The following is a 22,435-nucleotide window of genomic DNA, read 5'->3' on the forward strand; positions in this document are numbered from 1 at the left end:
ACTCCTGAGCACGCGCATTTAAGTCAGTTTGCTCATTGTCAAATTTCTTAAAAATTGCAACTGTTAAGGCATTGCCTTTGATCCTTGATACTAAGCAATTGACCCCTAAAAACCAGCAAACTTTCAAAATAATTTTTTAAAATCAGCTCTTTTTTTCCAATAATCCCCAAATCATCTATCCATACAATCTGCTCTAAATTGAACGATCCATTAAAGAAAAACTCATGTGTGTGTGTGTTTGTGTGTCTGGTTACCATAAAATAATTTTCTCATATGAGTTTATCGCCTCCGCACCGTCTATCGAGCTGAAAATAATGCTTCAATTCCAATTGCCAACCATGCATTCTAATTTGAGATATAAATCTTTTGAATATTTTTTCCTCTTTTCTTTTTTTTCATGTTTGCATTTCGTTTTTCATTTTCCGATTTTTCGGAGAGAATGGAAATTCCTTTTTTTTTTTGCTGCTTTTCAATAATTTCTGCTTAGATTCTCACTTAAGTTTTTATCTTGAATCTTGAAAATGACAGATGAAACAAAAAGTGCTTGCGGAATCGAAAAATTGGTGGAGATGCTTGTGGAAAATGAAAAGGATTTGGTGTGAAGTTTTATAGATTTTTATAGAGCTCGAAGTCGACTCAAATTTGTGGTTGAGATCTTGACTTGATTTCCTATGAAAAATTCTAGTCGACATCGAGCTCTGGATTATTATTTCTGGTTGAACATATAATTACCAGAGATCGAAGTCACTTAAGTCGGCAGCTAAAAATCGGCATAGCTAAGTCGTTTTTCTACCGCCGCCGACTAAAAAGTCAGCGGCTTCGATCTCTAATAATTACTATTGAAAACGGATTTAATAGAGTTAAAAGACTCGAAATATTAGGTCCAGTTGACTTCCTGAATAGTACAAATCGGTTAATCGTTCGGTAATTTGGCTCAGCATCAGGATTTAAATCAAATTTGGCCCCTAGTCAGAGTCTCACCGACGTGGTGCGAGATTTTGGATCTATGGACTAACTTGTGATATTCATGCAAATATAACGGTTGTTTTCAAGTCTAAAAGATGCAATTTGTAGATCAATTCTCATAAAAAATGACACAAAAGTCTCGAACATCGTTTGAAATTATTGCATACGTTCAATTCTCACTTCAATGAAGATATTTCCTTCGAAAGCACCCAGGACAGGCAAGAAAACCGCTTTTAGGTGCCATGATGTGTTTTCTGCGCTTTGAAATCACGCCATTTGCCTGTTAGGACACATTGTATGGATATGGTCAGAAAAAACCGACTCCAGACTATTGTGACTGTGATTTAGGACAGATTTGTTTGGTAATTTTTACAGCATGTGCCTTCCGGAGAAAGAGTTTTTGTCAATAATCCTTAAAAACCTTCAAGAAACTCCCCAATTTCCGATAAAATAAGAATGAGTAATACCAAATCTGACAGAAACTCTGTAAACAGTCACAACCCCTTTTCTTGAGAATGCAAAATCTGGGTGTGAATATGCACAAAACAGCAGATAGTGAAAAAAAAAATTAAAATGTCACCAGAACTGATAGAAAATTGTAATTTATTATTAAAAAGAGAAACTTTTTTGTCTAGATTGAGTGAAAAATTGGGTGAAAAATGACTTAAAATATTCATTTTAAAAGCATTTTTTATTGCATGATAAAGTGTCATCTATCATCTATCGTACCAAATAACTAACCCATTTTTTCGTCTCATTCAATATTTTATTGTCTTCATGCCATTTGGGGTATTTTCTGCTATCTTATAGCCTTTTTTACACTCTCCACACTGTCGAGTATTGAATCAATATTTAGAGACAGTCTAATATTGTGTGACGGAAAATGGCATTTTTCTGCTGTCTCTATAGTCGATATCTCTCGACTGTTTGTAGACATTTTTTTTATGTTATTTACAAACAGAGCGCACCATCGACTGTTTAATATCATTTTATTGGCTTGGTTTTTCTCTTTTCGATTCCTTTTTTTTATGGCAAAAAAGAATCAATTTTGGAACCTTTTTCATCTTCTTCTCCTACCCACTCGTGTGTTCATACACATACATGTTAGAAAACGAAGGATTTCCATCAATATTGATGAAAATAAAAATAAACCTCAAACCCTGTAAAGTTTACAAGGCTTTCTTGTGGTCAAAAATGAGGAGAAAAATTCACATCAATTTTTTGTTTCCTTTCCACTTCAACATCAAAAAATGGAAAGCTATTCCATGTTTAATATTATTTAATGAATGTATATACTCACAACAAAAAAGGGGGCATAGAAAAATATTATTACATGAAAATGAAATTTTCGCCGGTACACGTAGGAAAACTGCGAAGAAAAAATATCGATTTTTCCTCTCTGTGCATTGCAATCGTTAAGTACGGTGGAGAGTTTTTATTTTTTTACGACTTTAATGATTATTACTAATTGGATCATTTGACGGTTAATGATGTTGATGATTTTTTTGAGGTTGACAGGATGAAAGGTACTTTATGGTGGAGAACTTAATGAAATAAGCTCTTTGCTATTAAGGTGGATAATGATATCATTTTCGAGTGGGTTGTTATCGTATCATAAAATCGGAGGTTTTGAATGTTATGCGAAGGATGGAATTGAATAGAAATAGTTACATAATGTCGAGTTAATGTTAGAATGACTTTTAAATTTGGAAATTTATTTTGTGTTTAAAGGTTAAACTCTATAGTCTAAGGCGCATTTTAAGGTTTGAAGTGGTTCTGTAGTGGAATCGTTTGTTATTTTCGTATCTAATTATTGCAATATTCGGCAATTATGTAATCGAGACTCGGAAAAGACGGAAAATGCTTGAGAAAGTGGCCTAATTCATGTGGAAACTCAATCTTGTTTCACCGCCCTTGGTTGGAATCTCCAATGCAAAATGTACCCTGGTGCTCCAAACATGGCCAAACATCACCAAACATTGCGCAGAACAGTAATGCGAAAATGACAATTAGGAGTCAAAACTGATAATTTGCACAAGCATCGCGATGTGGCCATCAATAGAGTCAGATGGAAAGCCATTTGTGTTAACTTAGGCTCCAAGTCAGAGCATTGTTTCTGTTATTAAGTATAATATTAAACTCAGGCCTCCAGTCTTTTACGAACTGTGAGGTGCAACCTTAAACTGCAGAACTGTGCATTTAAATTGATAAAAATGCAGTTCTTAACCGAATTCTATCTTTTTTGAACCATATGTAGTTGAAAAGCGGCTCACAGCCTGCCTTAGTAGGTTACATACATTAATGTCATCAAAGGAGTGCTTCTCGTCCCACCATAAACTAAAGATCAGAGTGCGGAACTCGGGTGCACCCTATCTGCAGCCCTGAATCTCAATGACCTTAAAAAATTAAGCTTTCAAATGAAAACTGCAGCATTTCATCAACTTCGATCATTTACAATTTTCCCCAAAAAATCAATTTTACTCCCTGCCACACATCCATTATCAATTAAACTCACATTTTCCAATTCAGTCGCTGTTAAAGCATATTTTTCATTGTAATAACGTAAATAATTAAACAAAACCCAATGAAAAATTGATTTATTTTACCCTTAAAAAATGAAAATTATTCAATCATTCAGTTATGAATGCGAAATGAAACATGAATGCCCGACATTTCACCCGCACACACAAAATAAAACAATTTTTTATTCCATAACTCATCATCACAATGAAAAAAAAAATTGAATTGAAGAATTTTTAACCCAAAAAATATGTTTCATCAAAATTATAATTTCATCACAGTTGTGCCTGCGTATACAGAACAAAATAGAATTGAAAAAAGTATTTTGGAGTAGGAAATGGAACGTCGCATAGCTCACAGGTAGGAAGCAGTAATTATGGCATAGAGAATTTTATGGTGAGACAGCAAACGCGACAGGAGGAATGACTCGTATTTCATCGAGAAGGAAAATAAGGCATAAAATGGGAAAACAGTAGACCGAAAGAGCTTAACGGAACGAAACGGCAAAAATAGAGAGAAATTCATTCATTAAATAAACAGCAGAAATCTCTCCCGAAAAAGGGAAAGAAGACGATGAGAATTATAAAAATAATATTGACAAGCAACAGCCATCGACTTACCTTTACATTCGTTTGCATTCTGAACAGTTCCTCGTGCCCATGGCCTATCAAAATAGAATGGCTTGCACTTTTCACAGTCCCGTCCCGCAGTGTTGTGTTTACATTCACATTCCAATGCACCATCAGTATTTTTAATACAACGCGATGCATGTCCATTACATTTACATCGACCACCAACGGAGAAATCGGACAGTGCATAAGTGCCTGTACCAGATGATAGTAATGAGTTTGGAGACAACGTTGAGGTTTCCTTTGACGATGATGACGACAAATATTCACTCTTCAGTTTTGCTTTCATTTGTTGTGCTGCTAATGGACTCTGCAGGCGATGGAATATGACTCGTATATCGGTCGCCGTAACCCAATCTTGTAATATTGCAGATGTATCAAAATCGGCTGCCGATGGACGTCCCTCTAATGTACTAAATGCAATACGTGATCCCTGGATTCCACTCATACCATCATTTGAAAATCGATTGTGATCCAAACAGCGTGCCTCCTGTTCATTACGTTTTGTAATTTGCTGCTTTGCCGGTCGTCCATATAACTTTTTACATTGACTACTGTAGAATTGAAATGGTTGCCATGTCTTTCCATAATCCGCACTCTTATATATAGCCATTGAGTCGGGTTTAATTGCATTCGGACAGAATAGTAGACTGACATATGTGAGCTCAAACTTTTTACCAAATGATAATGTCAATGTGACATTGTCAGGTGTATTATCAAAGCCAAAATTTGCACTCGATGTCAATAAACGTGGCTCCGAGTGCCAACATGTTACATTCTGTAAATTATGTATATCAGACAATGCTGAGGCTGTATAGCTCTTTGACGGATCATTAACATCACATATGTGACACTTTCCATCAGCCTCACAGAATGTTTCAGGACTATTTGCACCACATGTTGATGATGCTTCAATTTTTGAGCCAAATGCAACATTCACAAAATCTGGCATACAACGTTTTGGTCTATCCTCATCATAGCATGGATCTGCTGATAGCGGCTGTGGTGCAAAACTCCTGAGAAACTTATTATTATTATTATTGTTGTTGTTGTTGTTGTTGCTATATGAATATGTTGTTCTGGTGATTATTGCAAGCAATAAGCCACAAATTATTAAAATTCGATTCATCATGATTATAATTTATGAATTTTTTATGGATAAAAAATAAGTTATTGTTGATAAAAGCACTATCACATTACATATGTATTATTTCACGGAAATTGGAATTGAATTTCAGTCACCCGAAAAGATGAATGTGTTGCGCATTAAAATAATTCTTTAATTCTTATTAATCATTTATAAATGCACACGACGAGGATGATTATGCTTATTTTTATGTCACTTCACTTGTCACAAAACTGGATGTTTCCTTCTTTACATGGAAAATTTACATAAAAAATTCCTCACGACTTGAATTTTATGTTTTCGGTGTCTGGGGACTGTTATGATATGATATGTCTATATGCTGTGTGTATGATATGTAAAGTCCTTATCACATAAACACTCCGAGGCTCACTAAATATTTTTTACACTTTATTTTGGTGTTGCTGGTTGAATTTTTGTTGAGGATGGAATTTATTTTTTGTTCTGCAGATTTTTGTGTGTTCTTTTTTGGTGCTTAATCGATTTTCAACTTGATTTTTTGGATATTTTGAATATTTTGATGCTGATTCCTTGAATTATTTGGTCCACTAAGTGAATTTTTGAATTTCTGAAGCGATTTTAAATTTTTGAAATTTTTAACAAATTTTCAGAAAATTTTTCAATTTTTCTTCAAATTTAAAATTTGTTTTTAAAATTTTTCTTCAATTTTACGCAAAATTTGGTCAGATTAATTCATTAAATCACAAAACTCTCACTTTGATCTAATTTACGCAAAATTCAAATTCACTTTCAAGTCTATTTTTATAGTCAATAGAATCTCTCGTGACTTGTTTTGCCTTTTAAATTTCAATTTTTCACACTCGAATGTTTTTATTTGATTTTGATTAATTTTTTTTATATATATTTTGATAAGAACGACTCAATTGACACTAAAATGAAATTTCTAAATCAACACATAAATTTTCTGTCAGTCACAAAAATTAGGTCCGTGTGATTACAAATTATACTTTTGGCTTTTTAAGTCTGCTGATTAGCAAAAATTTCGGTTCTTGAACTTTGCAGTCTTTGGAAATTTAAATTTGTCCAAACCACTCATTAGATATTGAAAATAAATTAATTAATCAGCACTGCCGTTGCGGGTAGAATAAATTTCACATTATCATTAAATTTAATGCTTATTACACTGCCTTGTGTGTTACACTGAATAAATTGGATGCACATTTACCGTGAGAGATTACACATTAAGATTGAAGATGTAGGAAGGAACTGAACAAAAATAATCGATATTTATGGGAAATTTATGAATTACTATTGCTATGTAATTTAATTAATTTTTTAAATTTTCACTTGAATTTTTCAATTTTTTTCACAATTTTTTCAAATTTTTCAACTTTTTTTAAATTTTTTCAAATTTTTTTAAATTTTTTAAAATTCATAAAAATTCATTTTTCACTTTTAAATTCGTCACAATAATTTCATTCATTAATTCAAAATATAAATCTACAATTATTATCATTAATAATCGATATTTTTATCAAATGAAAATAATGCGAGTAAAACTGAATGACACCTTCTCCGTCGCGTGATTTATGCAAACTGATTTCAAAGATTTCTTATTTTCTACACAGAGATGATGTTGCTCCTTCGTACCCGTACAAAAAATAATTGAGAGCATGCGAGAGAAACAGGCCCGATTTCTCTCGTGAGTAAAATTCTCTCAAACACAAAAAAATGCGTTTCGTGTGACATGTTGCTCTGATGTTGCGCAACATAAAAGTAAGTTTTTTTGAGTAAAAGAGAACAAACAAAAATTGATAAAAAATCGCAAGTAATTTTTCTCATTAAATTAATTTAAAGGGAACAGGCGAGATTCACACGATTCGCAAGATTTATTTAGCAATAAAAAATTCAACAACAGCAATACGAAGACGTCGCATTACATAAATCAAAATGAAAATAATGTAAAGAAAAAAGAGAAAAAAACACGCGAATCATAAAAAATTCACAAACATTCTTGGCTGTGAACATTTATAAAAGGAAAGATGCGACTAAAAACGTTTTTTGAGCATTAATATTGTGCGACAATCTTGAGATTGTTTCGCGTAGCGGAACATTATTAAATGGAAAGTTCTTTGAGATGAGAAAATCCTTTTTAAGAAGTACTGAAATTCACACGAAAATTGTCTTTGTCATTAAGATCGCTCATCGCTGTCTTTGGGATGTGTACCTTGATGCTTGTTTTGTCAGTGAATAGACAATTTATATAAAAAATGTTTACATCTTGTTGCTACTGGTTTTGTTAAATTAATAAATATATTGAAATTCGTGAGAAAATATTCAGACAGAGTTTGAAGGAATAGCTTTAAGATTTTTTGCTTGGCAAGCAGAAGGTTGTGGAAGTCTTGAAAAAATGAAGACGAATTGTTGCTTTTTAATGCTTTAAAGGCAATTATGAGTTTGAAATTAGATAATGAATCAGCATTACTCATATAAAATTAGACACTAAGGCTTACACACTCATGTAAAAATTACAAAATTTTTCAATTACTTCCATAAATTTTGTTAAACGACTGCCTGAGGTAACTCCTTGATAGGCAAAGGCTTATCAGACACTAAGCTTTTAGATATCGTAGTGGTCTTTTTTGTACCATAAAAGCATACTCTTAACCAGTTAGGGACTTTTTGTCCCCAGTAATCGAATAGATGGCAACTTTTTAGATGGCAAGAGATCGTGCGGTAGGCCAAAGAACTCATGGAAGGAAGCTGTCGATAGAGATAGTGTCACACTTGGAATTGGAAATTGGCAAGCGGTAGCCAGGGATAGAGCCAGCTTCAGGAGCCGACTGAGGGAGGCCATGGATCACTCTTGATCTGTACGGCTAGCGAAGTAAGTAAGTAAGATCGGATAGATGCTCTGGCTGATACCGGTATGTAAACTCTGTGTTCTATCCATCTTATTTTGTCTTTATCTACAGTCCCTAATCCTCGATAGCAAATCATGTAGAAATGGTTGAAAATCCGACACCAGACCGACTTGACTGTGACTTGTGGCCAGATTTTATCGAATCTCGTCCTGAAGTCAGGATTGCGCTGGTCAGTAACTGAATTTTCAGTCACTTCTAGAATTTCAAAATTCCTCAATGTCTTCGTATTAATGCAAGTATTAATACACCAACGTCACCGTGTAAGCAGTTTTTGATCCATTTTTATAGCAAAATATACGTTTCATCGCATTGCGGCTCCTAGCTTAATATGATCAAATTCCAAAAGGGGCCGTTCACTTATTACGTTCGCTTTTTAGGGGGGAGGGGGGGGGGGTCTAGGATTTTGTAACAGCCTCAACCAAAAAATTTTTTTTGTAACGACATTTTGTAACGAGGGGGGGAGGGGGGGTCTAGAAATTCGTTTTTTTGCGTAACGTAATAAGTGAACGGCCCCAAAGGTTTTTGGTGTAGAAATGGCCGAAAATCCGGCTACAGTTCAGAGTAATTTTGGCTCCAGATTTGAAGAGTTCCGGTTTTATGCCAAAGTCAAGTTTGCCTAGAATCGGTTTTTCAGATATTTCTCTGTCGTATGCTTTCTGCGAACGATTTAAGATAGAAATAAGTGATTAAACAAGATTACAATCATATCCTACGTTCTATACTTTATAGACATTGATTTTCAATCTATAAAAAATTGATAAATGCGTCCATAGAATGCGTCAACAGAATGCGTTCATAGAATGCGTCCATAGAATATCCATTCAATACAATCCAAACTTCCAATTCATATAAAATGCAAATTTTCCATGTAATAAATTTCATTTCAAGTATCACATGGAAGTATTTTTCCATTTCTGTCACTACCATCCTCTCTCTCGGATGTACATACATATTCATCTACCTTGCTTGTTATTTAATATTTCATAATAATAAGTTTTAATGTCATGTCAACTATCATCATCACATTTTCGGCATATAAATAAATCAATCTAAAATACATTCAACATCATCATCATCATCATCGTCATACTGCAATATGTTTTTATTATTTTATGTACATGCATACACACTCAATCACAGAAAGCAAGCAAAAAATTGTAAGAAGATGCTCTCATATTTATGGTGAATGATGTCATGCATGAAAGGATGATTTCAACACACAAAATTTACACATTTATTGCATTTACGCAAATCAAAACATCATTAATTTGAATTTTGTCTCGGTGAAGCTTCTTTTTTTTTATTTTTTCATTCCTTTTATACTGTAAAATATGTACAGTGTGTGTAGATGCATTAATTTATTTTGCAGAAATTCATTGCACTGAAATGACTGTCGAATGAAAATGTCGAGTTTTTCATCTCACTTTTAGAAAAAAAAATTATTTAATTTTAGCTTTATTTATGCTTGTTGTACTTTTTTCTGTGGATAGACACAATCTTTTTCTTCCTGAATTTCATGCCTAAAGTAGATTTCCGGAATGTGATGTGTGCAAATTTAATATTTTGCATTAGTTTCAAAAGGAGTCATAATTTTAAAGGGATTATGTGTTTGTGACTCACATTTTAAATGTGAGTTTGGTTATGGATTTTAGTCTATTTTAGTGAACAAATCTAGGAAACTGCTTGAAATTTTAATATTTCGAAGACATTGAATTAGAAAAAAACAAAATCGAAGATTTGTAAACCCGAATTGCAATTTTTAAATTTCAAGTGTTGCTTCAGATGCAATTAACTAAGTCATGAAAATTAAGAATCCGAGCTCATAGTAAATTTAAATTATAAATTGAATCTTTTCTTTTTTCAAACTCGTCACAGAATTAGCTCCCAAGTGTCATTGAGCGAAGAACTTTCAACTCTCAAAGCATTAATTTACTTTGTTTAGCATTTGATGAACCCAATGATAAATACCCGAGCAATGCAAAGTTCCTAAACTGCATCGTCGGTGTGAATCTACCTTGGTTTCCGATTCGATTTAAGTGTCAGAGTTATGCTGACATGGTAATTGATTTTGTATCGATTAACCGGTTTGTGTTTTTTTGAATTGTCGTTAAAGAGTGATGGAGCTAATGTTTTAACAGAAAGACGTGGAGGTGCACTGACGGCTGCACAAATTTCGGTCCATTTTTACGTCGAAAAAGAAATTTGTTTCATTGTGATATTCTAATTTCATGATTTTTAAAATCTGTACACAATTTTCGTGATATCTGGAATTTGTCCAAAAGCCGCAGGGCTGTATTTCAAGTATTTTAGAAGTACAAGAATTTTTTTGACAAACCCTAATTGAATAGTATTTCTAAGAAGGTGGCAAAGAAAAGTCAAAAAATTAAGCTTTAGGCTGAAGTTACTCTGGCGTGGGATTGAGTTTGGTGAAATAATTTGGCCACATTTTTTTTTCTTTTCTATGCCGCGTGCCTTCCAAGTTTCCTCATAATTGAAATTTCAGAAAAATTTAAATATCAAAGAAATTTGAAATTTTTTCAGACTGTTAAAAATTTGTCACAAAATAATCTGATTCTCTTCAACCTACAATCAACCAGACCATCTGGCTCATTCATTCAATAAAAAAAATTAAACTCAATCAAATTTCAAATCATTAATTCCCATACCTCCAAAATAAGCCACAAAATAAAAAAAAATTCCAAATAAACATTTTTTAAATGGACTTTTTGTTATGTGAAATAAATTTTACAACTTTTCTCCATTCATGGTAAAGCATTAACTGCCTTTGTACAATGAACATAAAGAAAAAAGAAATAAAAGAAAAGAATGAAAAACGGTAGCAACGAAATAAGTGAGAAGAAACAGTTTATTTTCGAGTATCTCTACATCCATAATAGAGCCATCAGTGATTTAGTTTTTAATTAAAAATCTATTGGAACTTCCACATATGCATACTCACCTTAGTTGCTATTTATTACGATAGTTAAAGAAAAAATTCAGTCACTACCTTATAATTTTATACAAATTTCTTTTCATCTGATTCAGCAACAAAAATTGGAGCATTTTACCACCATAATCGTAAATCTTCATAGCTTGCAGGCATTGGCGGCATCGACAATGTGTATGCTGTAAATGAACAGAGAGAAAAATTCATTTTATTTTTTGCACAAATCATAAATTTTTTTTGTTTAATTGTACGGTTGATGGTAAATCATCTCGATACGTGTTAATATGATGATGAAAATTCATATTTGTAATGAAAATTGTTCCTTGTGGGAGATTTAGTCAAGATTTGAATATTTCTTGAGTAGCACAAATCGGTTAATCTAATCCTGGCACCAGAATGGCGTAACTACGGTTTGCTGTTTAGACTTTAACGTTTTTGCACTTAGCATTTTGGAACTCAAGTTGGAATCAACATGGGTTTTTTGGATGAAACGCAGAGTTTAGTAGTTTACGAATTTAGTTTGGAGTCGAGTCGGCTTGAGTTGAGTCGGCTTTTGTTGAGTTGGCTTGAGTCGAATTTTTAATACGAAATTCGACTTGGTTCTCTGTAAACAGTCAATATAAATCTAGTCAAGTCGAGTAAAAATAATGAATTCCACTCAAATTGACTTTGAGTTGAGTCGGAAAAAATGAGTCAACTCGAAGTCAATTGAAAAATTATTGTCAAATTGAATTCTAACTCTGGAATGGGGCATCCTGGCTTAAAGCAGTAGTCAAGGCTCGGAGACTCAAACGAACAAAAAAATTGTGAAAATTGTATAATTTTAGAGTGTCTGAGCCTAGGAAGTAGTTCGTTTCTAGTGGAAATACGCTTCCATCCAGAAACTACTACAAGAACTTCAAGCAATAATGAAGAACATACAGTGGAACAATTTAATTTACAACTCTTTAAATTGTCAACGAACAGGATGGATTAACTAAAAACAGAACATAAAGACAAAACACTTGTAATAGCCCTTAAACAATGAGGCTATATGGGGTTCTCTGTTCCTGGTTGTGAAGCAAATTTAAAGTCTATAAAGGTTGTGTTCTAAAGCAGCCATGAACATTTAATTTTTTACGGATATCGGAAGTAAGTATAATTTGAAATATCTTCAATTTCAAGGGTATTTTCAAGTATTTCACGGTTTTGTCATTGAGTCTTACAAAATATGTTTAAGTTCTACAATATTCAGAGTATGTTACTCATCTACACTCTGAAATTCTGTCAGTTCTGAGTCTTCACTTACTGTTCATATCAGATGTATGTAATGAAAAAGTCTGCAGCTAGCTCTATCGGTAGTCAATTGACGATATCAAGTGCAATACATGTGCTTCTTTCAATAGGAACATTGACTGTCCACATAATCTTTAATCCGATCTTAAAAGCAATATCAGCAGTATTCCACAAAACCTAACATAATTTGCAGCATTAAGCGATGCTTTCAAGTCTGATTCCTCACCATTCTTCACCATTCCCTTAATTCCCCTCTCAATTCCACTTAAACCTGACAAAATTCACCTAATAACTCAACCATATGCATGATCAGCTTCATCAATCTTGACCTAAAATGTTTATTCATTCATGCACTACCAATGCCATGTATAGCAATAAATACGTTCAAAAAGAGATTAAAGATGATAAAAAATTCGATTTTTTCATGTTCATATACAATTTCTGTTTCATCATCTTTATGCCATAACATAAAATGCATCACAACTTCTTGATCTCTCCCATGTCTGTCGTTTCTCTCAAAATATATAGTACATATATATGCTCACTATGTGATGTTTAAATTCTTCACGTTTATCTCGACACTAAAAATCGTAGTTTACATAAAATATTTCTTAATAGTGTAAAATGTGCTGAATATGCATCCATGCATTCGTGAAATTCCTTAACATTCATTCTGACTTTAAAGTAACTATTTTGTGTCTGTGTGCAGCCATGAAAAAAAAGAGATGGAAAGTGATGCACATACACACATGAGAGTCATTCCTTACATTTTGCTAACTGCTTGTTGTGTCTAGCAACAAGGAAGAAATTGTTTATATTTAAAACTGCACATTTTATTTTCCATTCACAAATGACAGACACAAATTATTACATTGTATGTAGCTGTGTAGATTCGAAAAGAAATGAAGCAACGGAAGCAGAATTTCTTAAATTTATTGTAAAAATTTTATTTATTATCTTAAATTTATGCACATGAGATTAAAATAATAGGGGAAATAAATTCAGTTTAATTAAGAATTGAGGACTGAAACATTTTGCTGAATGTCTGGAAAATTTGCAAGAGAAGTGAAAAAGTTGCAAATTATTTAAGCTGATTGTTGAATTCCTTTTTTTAATTAAAAGGATTTTGGTATTGGAGATTGTGGAGCTCTTTAAGATATGAATATAATCTTATATACCTGCTACTCAGATCTAGATTTTAGACAAATTTTGCATGAAACTTTCGACTTCTGTTGATAGGCAAATGCATAATCGGATTTAAATGTACTTTGAGTTCTAAAGTAGGATTTGTGTTTATGGTATTCAGTCAGGTATTCAGCATTGAGGCTTGTAATGTCATGAGAATTGTCCGAATCCTTGTGTTAGCAACAACACTCAACATGATGTTGGAAATGATTGATGCAAGATTGATAGTTCGGTTTCTAATGGAAATTGAATATACTCAGCACAAAAAGAGTGTGTATATCCGGTAAGTTGTGTAATCTCTCGAATATACAGGCTTTACTCCTCTGATCAGCTTTCACAACATTATGTGATACTGATTAAGACAGAGTCCAAAACATGTTTTGTTAAAACTTCATCTAGATCTGTGAAATTTAGATTCTGCTATACGATACACTAGTACAGTTGTAGTCAACCTGTGTGCCGCGGTACACTAGTGAGGAGTCAAAAATTTTTGGAAATGTCAGGGGCTATATACTGTGTGTAGTTTCATTCGAGGCATAAAACTAAAGTGTGACGCTAAAAATTAAAGATTATCAACTACTGCACTATTGTTTGGCTAAACCTATGTCCTGTTCAAGCGTTAAATGACACTTTGAACCAATTCGAAACGTTTTATAGTCAAAGACCTTGAAAAAGTCCGAAAATTGCAAATTTATATTTACATTAAAGCCAATTGTCTCTTATTTAATACTAAACATTGCATCCAGATAATTCTACTCTACTAAATCAAGCGTATACTCATAAATTCCTCAAATCTGATCTAATCAAACATTCCAAATCTCCATCTCAACAAAGACCCTTTCATACTTTCCAATAGACTGCTTTAATCTCTTAAATATTTACTTAATTTAACTTTTTCACAAAAAACATCCAATTATCCTAATTTAAAATGCAGTTCCGTAATCTTTGATAAAAATCAGCAAAAAAAAAAATATAATATTAAACAACAACCTCAATTCCCTATTTTAAAAGCCTTACAGTAAGCATATTACAAACATATATCTACGTTCATGTGCAAACATAAAAGGAGATTAAAAGAAGAGCATGCATAAAATACGAATAATAGCAACAATAGTTTTTTTACTCTAAAGTAGAAAGGCAACAAAGCTGAACATAAAGAGATAAGGAAGACTTTCGACTTTCATGTAAATATTTCGTCTTGTTTGTTGCGAATCATGGTGGAAGTGAGTGAAGTAGTTGTGAAAGGATATACATGTACATGAAAATGCTGAAAAATCTGTAAATTATTTTTTGTGTAGTTTTTGTATGGAGTGCAGTTTTTTGGGATATAGTCACACCTTTACCTATCGGAAGGTACGAGATGTGATAGAATAGGTGAAAGGTCAAGGTCATCTAGAGCATCCAAGGTGATATGATTTGGTAGATTTGAAACGAAAACTTGAAACGTGTCATGCGGCACGTACAAACATAGTGCCTGTCCTAATGGCGCATCTAGACGAGGAAGAGGATAGAAATCACCCACTATCTACATTTTTGGAGAACATCCTTAAATTTTCATGGATTTTAGAGGAGCTAACAAGCCCTCCGTATTTTTTTGACTTACCTTTTCCCCCTCCCGTAAGGTTCAAAATATATCCATACTTACTTACTTACTTACTTTGCTGGTCGTACAGATCAATTGTGATCCATGGCCTCCCTAAGATATCGCCTATAACTGGTTCAATCGAAAATGTATCCATACCTACTAAAAATGACATATGAAATTAGGCAGTGAATGAAAACCTATTTAGATTGAGTCCTCTAAACAATGATCACATCCAGGGAAGGAAGATAATCCAGATTCTCATTTAGGCTATCAAATGTGATTTTAGTATCCTAAAATGAAGAAAAAATGTTCCAGAAGTATCAGGCCGAAGAATTAGTCAAAAATCGAAACCTAGGTCAGCATGACTATGTCCTCAGCTCGAATTCAATGAAATCCAGTCTCAGACAAGAGTCAAATTAGTCTAGAGCCTAATTATCGACCATTTCTACACCGTATGCTTTCCGGATAAACTCTAGGTGTGACTATTAAACTGCTACCTTTCCTACTACCCAAAAAAACATTAGTTCCTCTTTTCTTATCTTTAATATTCTTCCCAGAAGAGTTAGAAATTGAAAATTTTACTAAAATATTTAAAAGTAGTTTGTAGTATGACTGTCGGGACATGACAAAAAAGAAACAAACCGAGAGACATTTATGTTGCAATAAATGCAATAGTTCAACAAGAACCCCCCACACATGCAAGTTAATGCTATAACAATAGAGATAAATAGAAATGTAAGGGAAGCCGACTAAGTACATAGATGTAAATATAAGCATATGTATATGAATGAAAATTTTGTTGCCAAAAAAACATGAAGCAACATATTTCATTGACATATTTTTTTTTTGCATAGGATTTGACAATATTTCTCTCAGTCGAGGCTGAGAAAAGCAAACAAAACGTAATTTTTTCAGAAAGACATTAATGAATTATTCAGTAACATGAGATTAATGACTTTACCTAAACATACATGGGTGTATACATATGCATTTTGTATATTTCTTTAGTGAATAACACGAAGGGATCAAGGGACATGTTGTTTTCAATATTTTGGCATGAGCTACATACATATAACACAATAAGGATTGCCATTCATCATCATAACACGAAACGGCATTTCTTTAAAGGATGGAAATAAATGAGAGAGAAATATTTATATTTTTTGTGGATAGGAGGAATATTTGGATTTTTTGAAGTTATGGAAGAATGGAGATTTAAGACGTAGGTTTGATTTTGCATCATATGTCAGGTAGATTTAGGGTAACTAGTCTTGGATGTTGTTCTAAAGAACTCCTGTTTGTATACTGATCTTTCGCTAGCTTCTTGCTAGACCTGTGGTAGGTATCCTGTGTGTCGTCTAGTTAGTCTAGTAATTTTAGGAAATGCCATGAACCATATATCGTGTAAGGGTAAGGCCGTGTCCGAATAAAGTCTAATTGTCGAAAAAAATGAAAGGTTGTTCATGACTGTGCTTAACCTTTGCTAGACTTGAAAGAAAATTAAGCTAATAAAATCGACAAATAGTGTTCCTAGACCGACGTGGCTCTGGAATTGAACTAGATTCAACAAAATTCGACCTTAATGAATCTTTTAGTAGCTTTCTTAGAATTGCTCTTTTCAGGAGTGATGCAGCTTGGTTCTTTGAGACTCTGATCCTAACTAGTTATTCGTTCTTTCAAACTGTCAGTTATCATCGATTTGAGGTTATGACATAAACTTCTGAATGGTTTTATAGAATCTATTTCGACCTGTGATGAATGTACTTACTTAATTCCTTGGCTAGGGCGCACGTGGACCAATTGTCTAACGAGAGAATGTCTACATCCGGATATATACTTGGGGAACTTCTGTCAGTTCGGAATTTTAATGAATGTAGGTCAATATATTAAAATCCAGATAAAAAGTGTTAAACTTCCATAAAACTGAACCATTTCGACTCTCAAAACAAGTCATAATTCTCAAAAGGGAAGTCGGCAGAATGGTTTTTAGTTTCAAAAATACCTACTTCAATACAAAATTCCTTCAATTTTTCAAAACTTCCGAAATTTAACATTCAAAGATTCAAAACATCCTCCGCCTCAGGCATAGTCCCTAATCTTCCTATCACTTTAATATTTTCAGCCATAGCCTCGAACCAAAACTGTGATAATCCTCAAAAAATCCAATATATCTCATGTAGCCCAAATGCACCCGACAAAAACAAAAATTAAGGCACTGCAAAAAAAGGATGAAAAAAGACCACACGCAATGACTTTATATATCTACAAATGAGTATGTGCCCCAGAGGCACAATAAAAAAAAATACAGAATGAGGACACACATAAGAAATATGAAAAGGCATCATAAAGCAAACGCTGACTATTCACAAATTTTTTTTCAAGAGCTGTGGATGAGGGACTTTGCGGGCAGGTTATATATGAGCTATCATTAAGGCTTCTCCATTTCTTCTTCTTTATTCCTTTCTCACATTTATGTGTTGGGATGATTGTACAAATATTATGATTTATGGATTCTACCTTGACTCCCTGCTTGACTCCTTATAATCATCCCGAAAATATTCTTTATTTTTTTGTTGTTGTTGTTGTATATCCACTTCAAAATATTTTTTTTGTTGCTTCTCATAAAAATATTTGTGACATTATGAGAGTTAGTTATGATATTATGAACGTTTCGAGTGGCCACTTCAGATGTGTAAAGTGTCGAGAGTAGCTGACGAAAAAAAAAATTTCATTTTGTAATCTCAGACGATGATGTTTCAGAATCAGTTCAAGAGGTTAATGATATCTTATAAAATGAGTGTCATATGTACACGACAATCTATGATTATTGTTTATGTTTCATCATGAGCAGTGGTGGGCAACCTATGATTTTTCGGGGTTCATATTGGTGATATATAGACGTCTACAGTATTAAGATGTCCCAGTACATAGAGTAACAGGATCTGACTTTGTGGATGGTAAGAGATCTCGAGGAAAACCAGGAGTTCTCGAAGGATAGAACCGGCTTGTGATTTTCTCTCTGCAAGACAATGAACCCACGTGATCCCCAATTGTGCTAAGGAATTTAGTAAGTAGCCTTGGTGGATGTGTTATAAAGGACGCTAGATTCCCTAATATCCCAAAATGGCAGAAGGTTTTGAAGGATAAAGCTGTCTTTAGACATACCCAACGCTTGGCAGTGGGTCCTCGTGCGCCCCAGCCAATAAAGTAAGAAGCAAGTAGGCCTTGATGTTCAGCGTCGACTGAAGCCGACCACGGCATGGAATATTCAAAAATTCTTGACCCAATAATGTGCCGCATCACACAGATTCCCCACCACTGATCTAGAGCTGTATACAGCCAATACAATATTCATTGAAGTCCATAAAACTTACTTAGTTGACTTATTTAATCTTCAAATGGATTTTTTTTTTCAAGCTCCATAAAATTCTTTTCCTATTGTCTTTAGTAGAGTTTGTCCTTGAATGGAATAATTTATGGCCACCATAAATGCAATTTTTTGTTTAAATTGCTTCTCGACTCAGACAATTACTTTATGCCATTAGAAATTGGATTTTTATAATTTTTATAACATAAGATACTTTTTTTGACAGTAAATGCATTATTTGTACAAATGTTGCATGATTTACAATATCCAATAAAATTTATAATAGAAAATGGAAGTGATTAAAAAAAAGTCTTTCATGCCAAAGTATTTTATGGCTTTATATTGAGTGGAAGATTTGCTTTTATGGAGTGTTTTATGGATAGAATGGATTTTGGTGGATATAAGGGTAAAGCCCGGCCCACAGAAGGCATTATAGATAGAATATTCTCTAATTCTGTAAGGTTATTGCTAAAAATCTGATGACTGATTACTTGAACTTAGACAGAGAGCAGCAATTACAAGCAAACCTGGATAAACAAAAGCAGTGACTAGCAGTTCATCCTACTGACCTTGAGGCCAACTGTCAACTGACTTGGATGATCCGGGTTCAATTTTAGGGAAACTCTGGTCGCATTTTTGTAGCTGTTTCTTTGTTTTAGGCATTTTTTAGAGAATTTGGGTTGGTATAACAGATCATCGATTGCAGTGCCGTTGGTATAAGCAAACCCTACATTATATTCTATCTGTCTTGGTTCTAGTTATGACAATTCGAGTTGTTTGATTCGCAATACACCAATTGTGGTAGATTCAATTGATGTACCCTGATTCTTGTACTCCAGAAAGGTCAGCCAGTGATATAACCAGTTTTAGACGCCAATTGAAAGAGGAAGAGAAGTGAGTAAGTAAGTTGAGCCATGCACTAGTGCAGAGGCTAATAGAAGAAAACCTTCAAATTGTTTGGAATGGCAATGTCTGGATTAGATGTTTGTCCTTCATAGGGAAGGAGATAACACAGAATTCAGAATGATACAGCCAGAAATCTAGTCAGAAAAGGTTCAATTTAAATACATAATGGATGAAATTCTTCAATTTCCCATCAATTTTTGTGAACAACCCAGAAGCCAAAGCCATCTAGCCACGTCCATGAATACAACTCATCAATTTCTAACCAAAAAAGCAATAAAATCTCGATTTCCACAACTTTTATTGAACACTAACATTAACCACGATTGACACATTCATTGTACACATTCACTTTATCTCATTCACACAGCATTACCGTGGATCAATATTCACAAGCATCATAAATAATTTAAGAAGCCACGCTATTTTGTTCATTTCAAATTCAATTTTATTTCCTTCACTCGTATTCATTTCAAGAACTTGTTTCCTTTCTACAATTTTTACAAATACACCATAAAACTCCCGCAAATACCCTAATCACGCCAATAAAATATTTAAGAAAAATGCGGCTATATAAAATTGAAGTGAGCATGGCAAGCATTTTGTATATCTTACAAGTATCTGTACATATGCACACCTAATTTATTCATAAGAATATACACTATCAAAATTGAAATCTTTTTAACAGATAAAGGTTGAAGATAAATAAAGAACAAAAAATAAAGGAATTGTAACATGTTAAAGATGAAGGCAAGAGTCGTCGTAGAGTGTGGGATTACATGCTGCGATACACATGAGAGTCAGAAACAAGGCAGATAACAAATTGAAAAATCGTGCAATTGGGGGCGCATAAAACTAATTAATTGGATATCATTCGTGTAAGCTTGTTATTTACACTAGTCGTATCCAAAAAACAGTTATTAATTCTATTGATATTGAAGTATATCTGTCTAAAGTCTTTAATTCACAGTAAGAGATTTATGTTTAGAATGTTTTTCAATTAGTTTAAAGTGTATTGAGAAATTTATATTAAAGATTATTTGAGAGAAATATGCCAGTAGCATGAGCTGCCACAGAGTTGTGATGCTAGAGTTCTATTGGTTGTTACTGGGGTGATTTTTGAATTACGGAATCAAAAAGACTGAACCTTGGATTTCGAGATTAATCCGGGCTGAATGTTCCCCGATACCGAGATTTCTGTATACCGGGAAACCCTAAATACACTAGTCATTACTGGGGTGTTGTCAGAATTTTTTCAGAACAAGCTTCTTTTTGCTTGAATTTACATGCAACCCACAGAATCTTGGTATCATGTTAAACAGTTCCTAAGTGCTTTACTTGTCAAATAAATAAGATTGTGTATTCAAATCCAGTGTTATCCAAATTTGTCCTTTGTCAGAATTTTTCATAATTCGACTCATTAATGTACGTGATCAAGCCATGGACCTCATGGCAACGTTGGATTAAGGAACGGATCAGGAGTTTCAATAGGGACGATAGCTAGAGGATTCTCATAAATTGTCTAGAATATTGTCAGAATGGACCTGAAATTATCTCGTAGTTTGATTAAGAGCAATAATGAACTTCTTCCTGGATACTACCTTGAAATCAACTAGCCCACGTCAACTAAATTTTGACAAATCCTCTCAAAACGCATACAGTCCCTAACTGACAAAAGAACTGCTTTATAGCCATTATCCATAAACTAAAAGTCCAAAACAGATAAAGAGCATGCTTTCATGGTTGAGACAGACGAGGACCCATTGCCGCATTAAGAGTTCGTCGGAAGCTGGATCTGCCTTTAGATAACTTCTGCCATTTTCTAATTCACAACATTTTTGTTTTGTTGCTCACACAGCAATCCCATGAGCTCTTTGGAAGACCACTACGGTACCTAAAATCTCAGCAAGAGCAATCTCTCAAACAACCTTCAACAACCCTGCGATGCAACAATTTAAGATTCTCACTAAGCAATGAAGCGAGAAGAAAGTCGGCAAGATATTTTAAGAATTCATAAATTCAACGTTTATACCGTCTTTTATCGCATATAAACGAAAATGAAAATTTAAAAGATGACTCAACAAGTCTCTCCTTAAATAAGAAAATAAGATGATATTGTACACAGGCATAACGATGAAGAGTTTAGAAATAATTTAAGTAGTGTCATTAAAGTAATTTTCTCCTTAATTATTAAATGAAGATTGATCGAAAGTTGTTCATTGTATCGTATGTCTGGTCTGTATGTTTTTCTGATTTTTTTGGCTTATTGCTCTTGAGAATTTCCTCTACTGAGACTTATTCGATGTTATTATTGTGCCACCCACACTCAATCAGCTTTTTTTCTTCTTAAAAGTCATCGATTTATTTTGTGTGTTTATTCTCGTGACTTCTCATTCACTTTTGGGTCTGTTTTGTTGTTGATATTGTTAATTTAATTCTTTTTATTGATGATAGGCAATTTATTGGTTGAAAAAAGATTGTTTAAAGAAATGAAAAAAATTAAAACCAATTTCTTGCTCAATAAACTTAATTAATAGCTGTTTTGATTTGATTTATAACTTTCATGGGTGTTTATACTCGCATTTTAAGTCGACTGTAAAGAAGAAATCAAAAAAAAAATTGTTCATGATTGATTGAGAATTTGACGGTGGAACTAACTTGATAGTGAGAAACGGATGTAGTTAGTAACGACTTGTGAAATTTATATTTGACAGGTTTAATGACTATATCAGTCAATAAGTGGGAATAGAGACTGAATTTACAGATGTACATTGCTTAATTCTTGTGTTTTTAAGAAGGTCGTGAGATGTTCATGAATAGCCTCGACAAATCAGGTAAAGAGCGTGTTCTCAAGAGTAGAGTAAGCTGACAGCAACGTTCACAAGCTTGCTCATCTAGTCTATATTAGGTCAGCATTCTCTAAGTCACACTCATGGCATAGAGTTTAGCCCGATCGGCACTCGTTGAAATGTTGCCACCACGGCGACGAGGTGGTAGTGTGCTTAGATCCAAATGGCAGTCACTTGGCA

The 22,435-nt window shown here is 33.5% G+C and overlaps 1 protein-coding gene across 1 annotated transcript in view; it reads right to left on the minus strand.

Moving 5' to 3' along the window:
• The window catches only part of LOC139093548 (netrin-A-like), a 51,659-nt gene extending 44,916 nt beyond the window's left edge, over window positions 1-6,743 (minus strand). The window contains exon 1 of the mRNA XM_070644294.1: window positions 4,107-6,743. Coding sequence (XP_070500395.1) covers window positions 4,107-5,247 — 1,141 coding nt within the window. The 5' untranslated portion in view covers window positions 5,248-6,743. The remainder of the gene's footprint in view (window positions 1-4,106) is intronic.
• Between the last annotated feature and the right edge of the window lie 15,692 nt (window positions 6,744-22,435).

Source organism: Chironomus tepperi, unplaced genomic scaffold (genome assembly GCF_022539635.2).
Source record: "Chironomus tepperi strain 1889 unplaced genomic scaffold, CSIRO-AGI_Ctep_v1 contig_337, whole genome shotgun sequence".
NCBI classification, from domain to species: Eukaryota; Metazoa; Arthropoda; class Insecta; order Diptera; family Chironomidae; genus Chironomus; species Chironomus tepperi.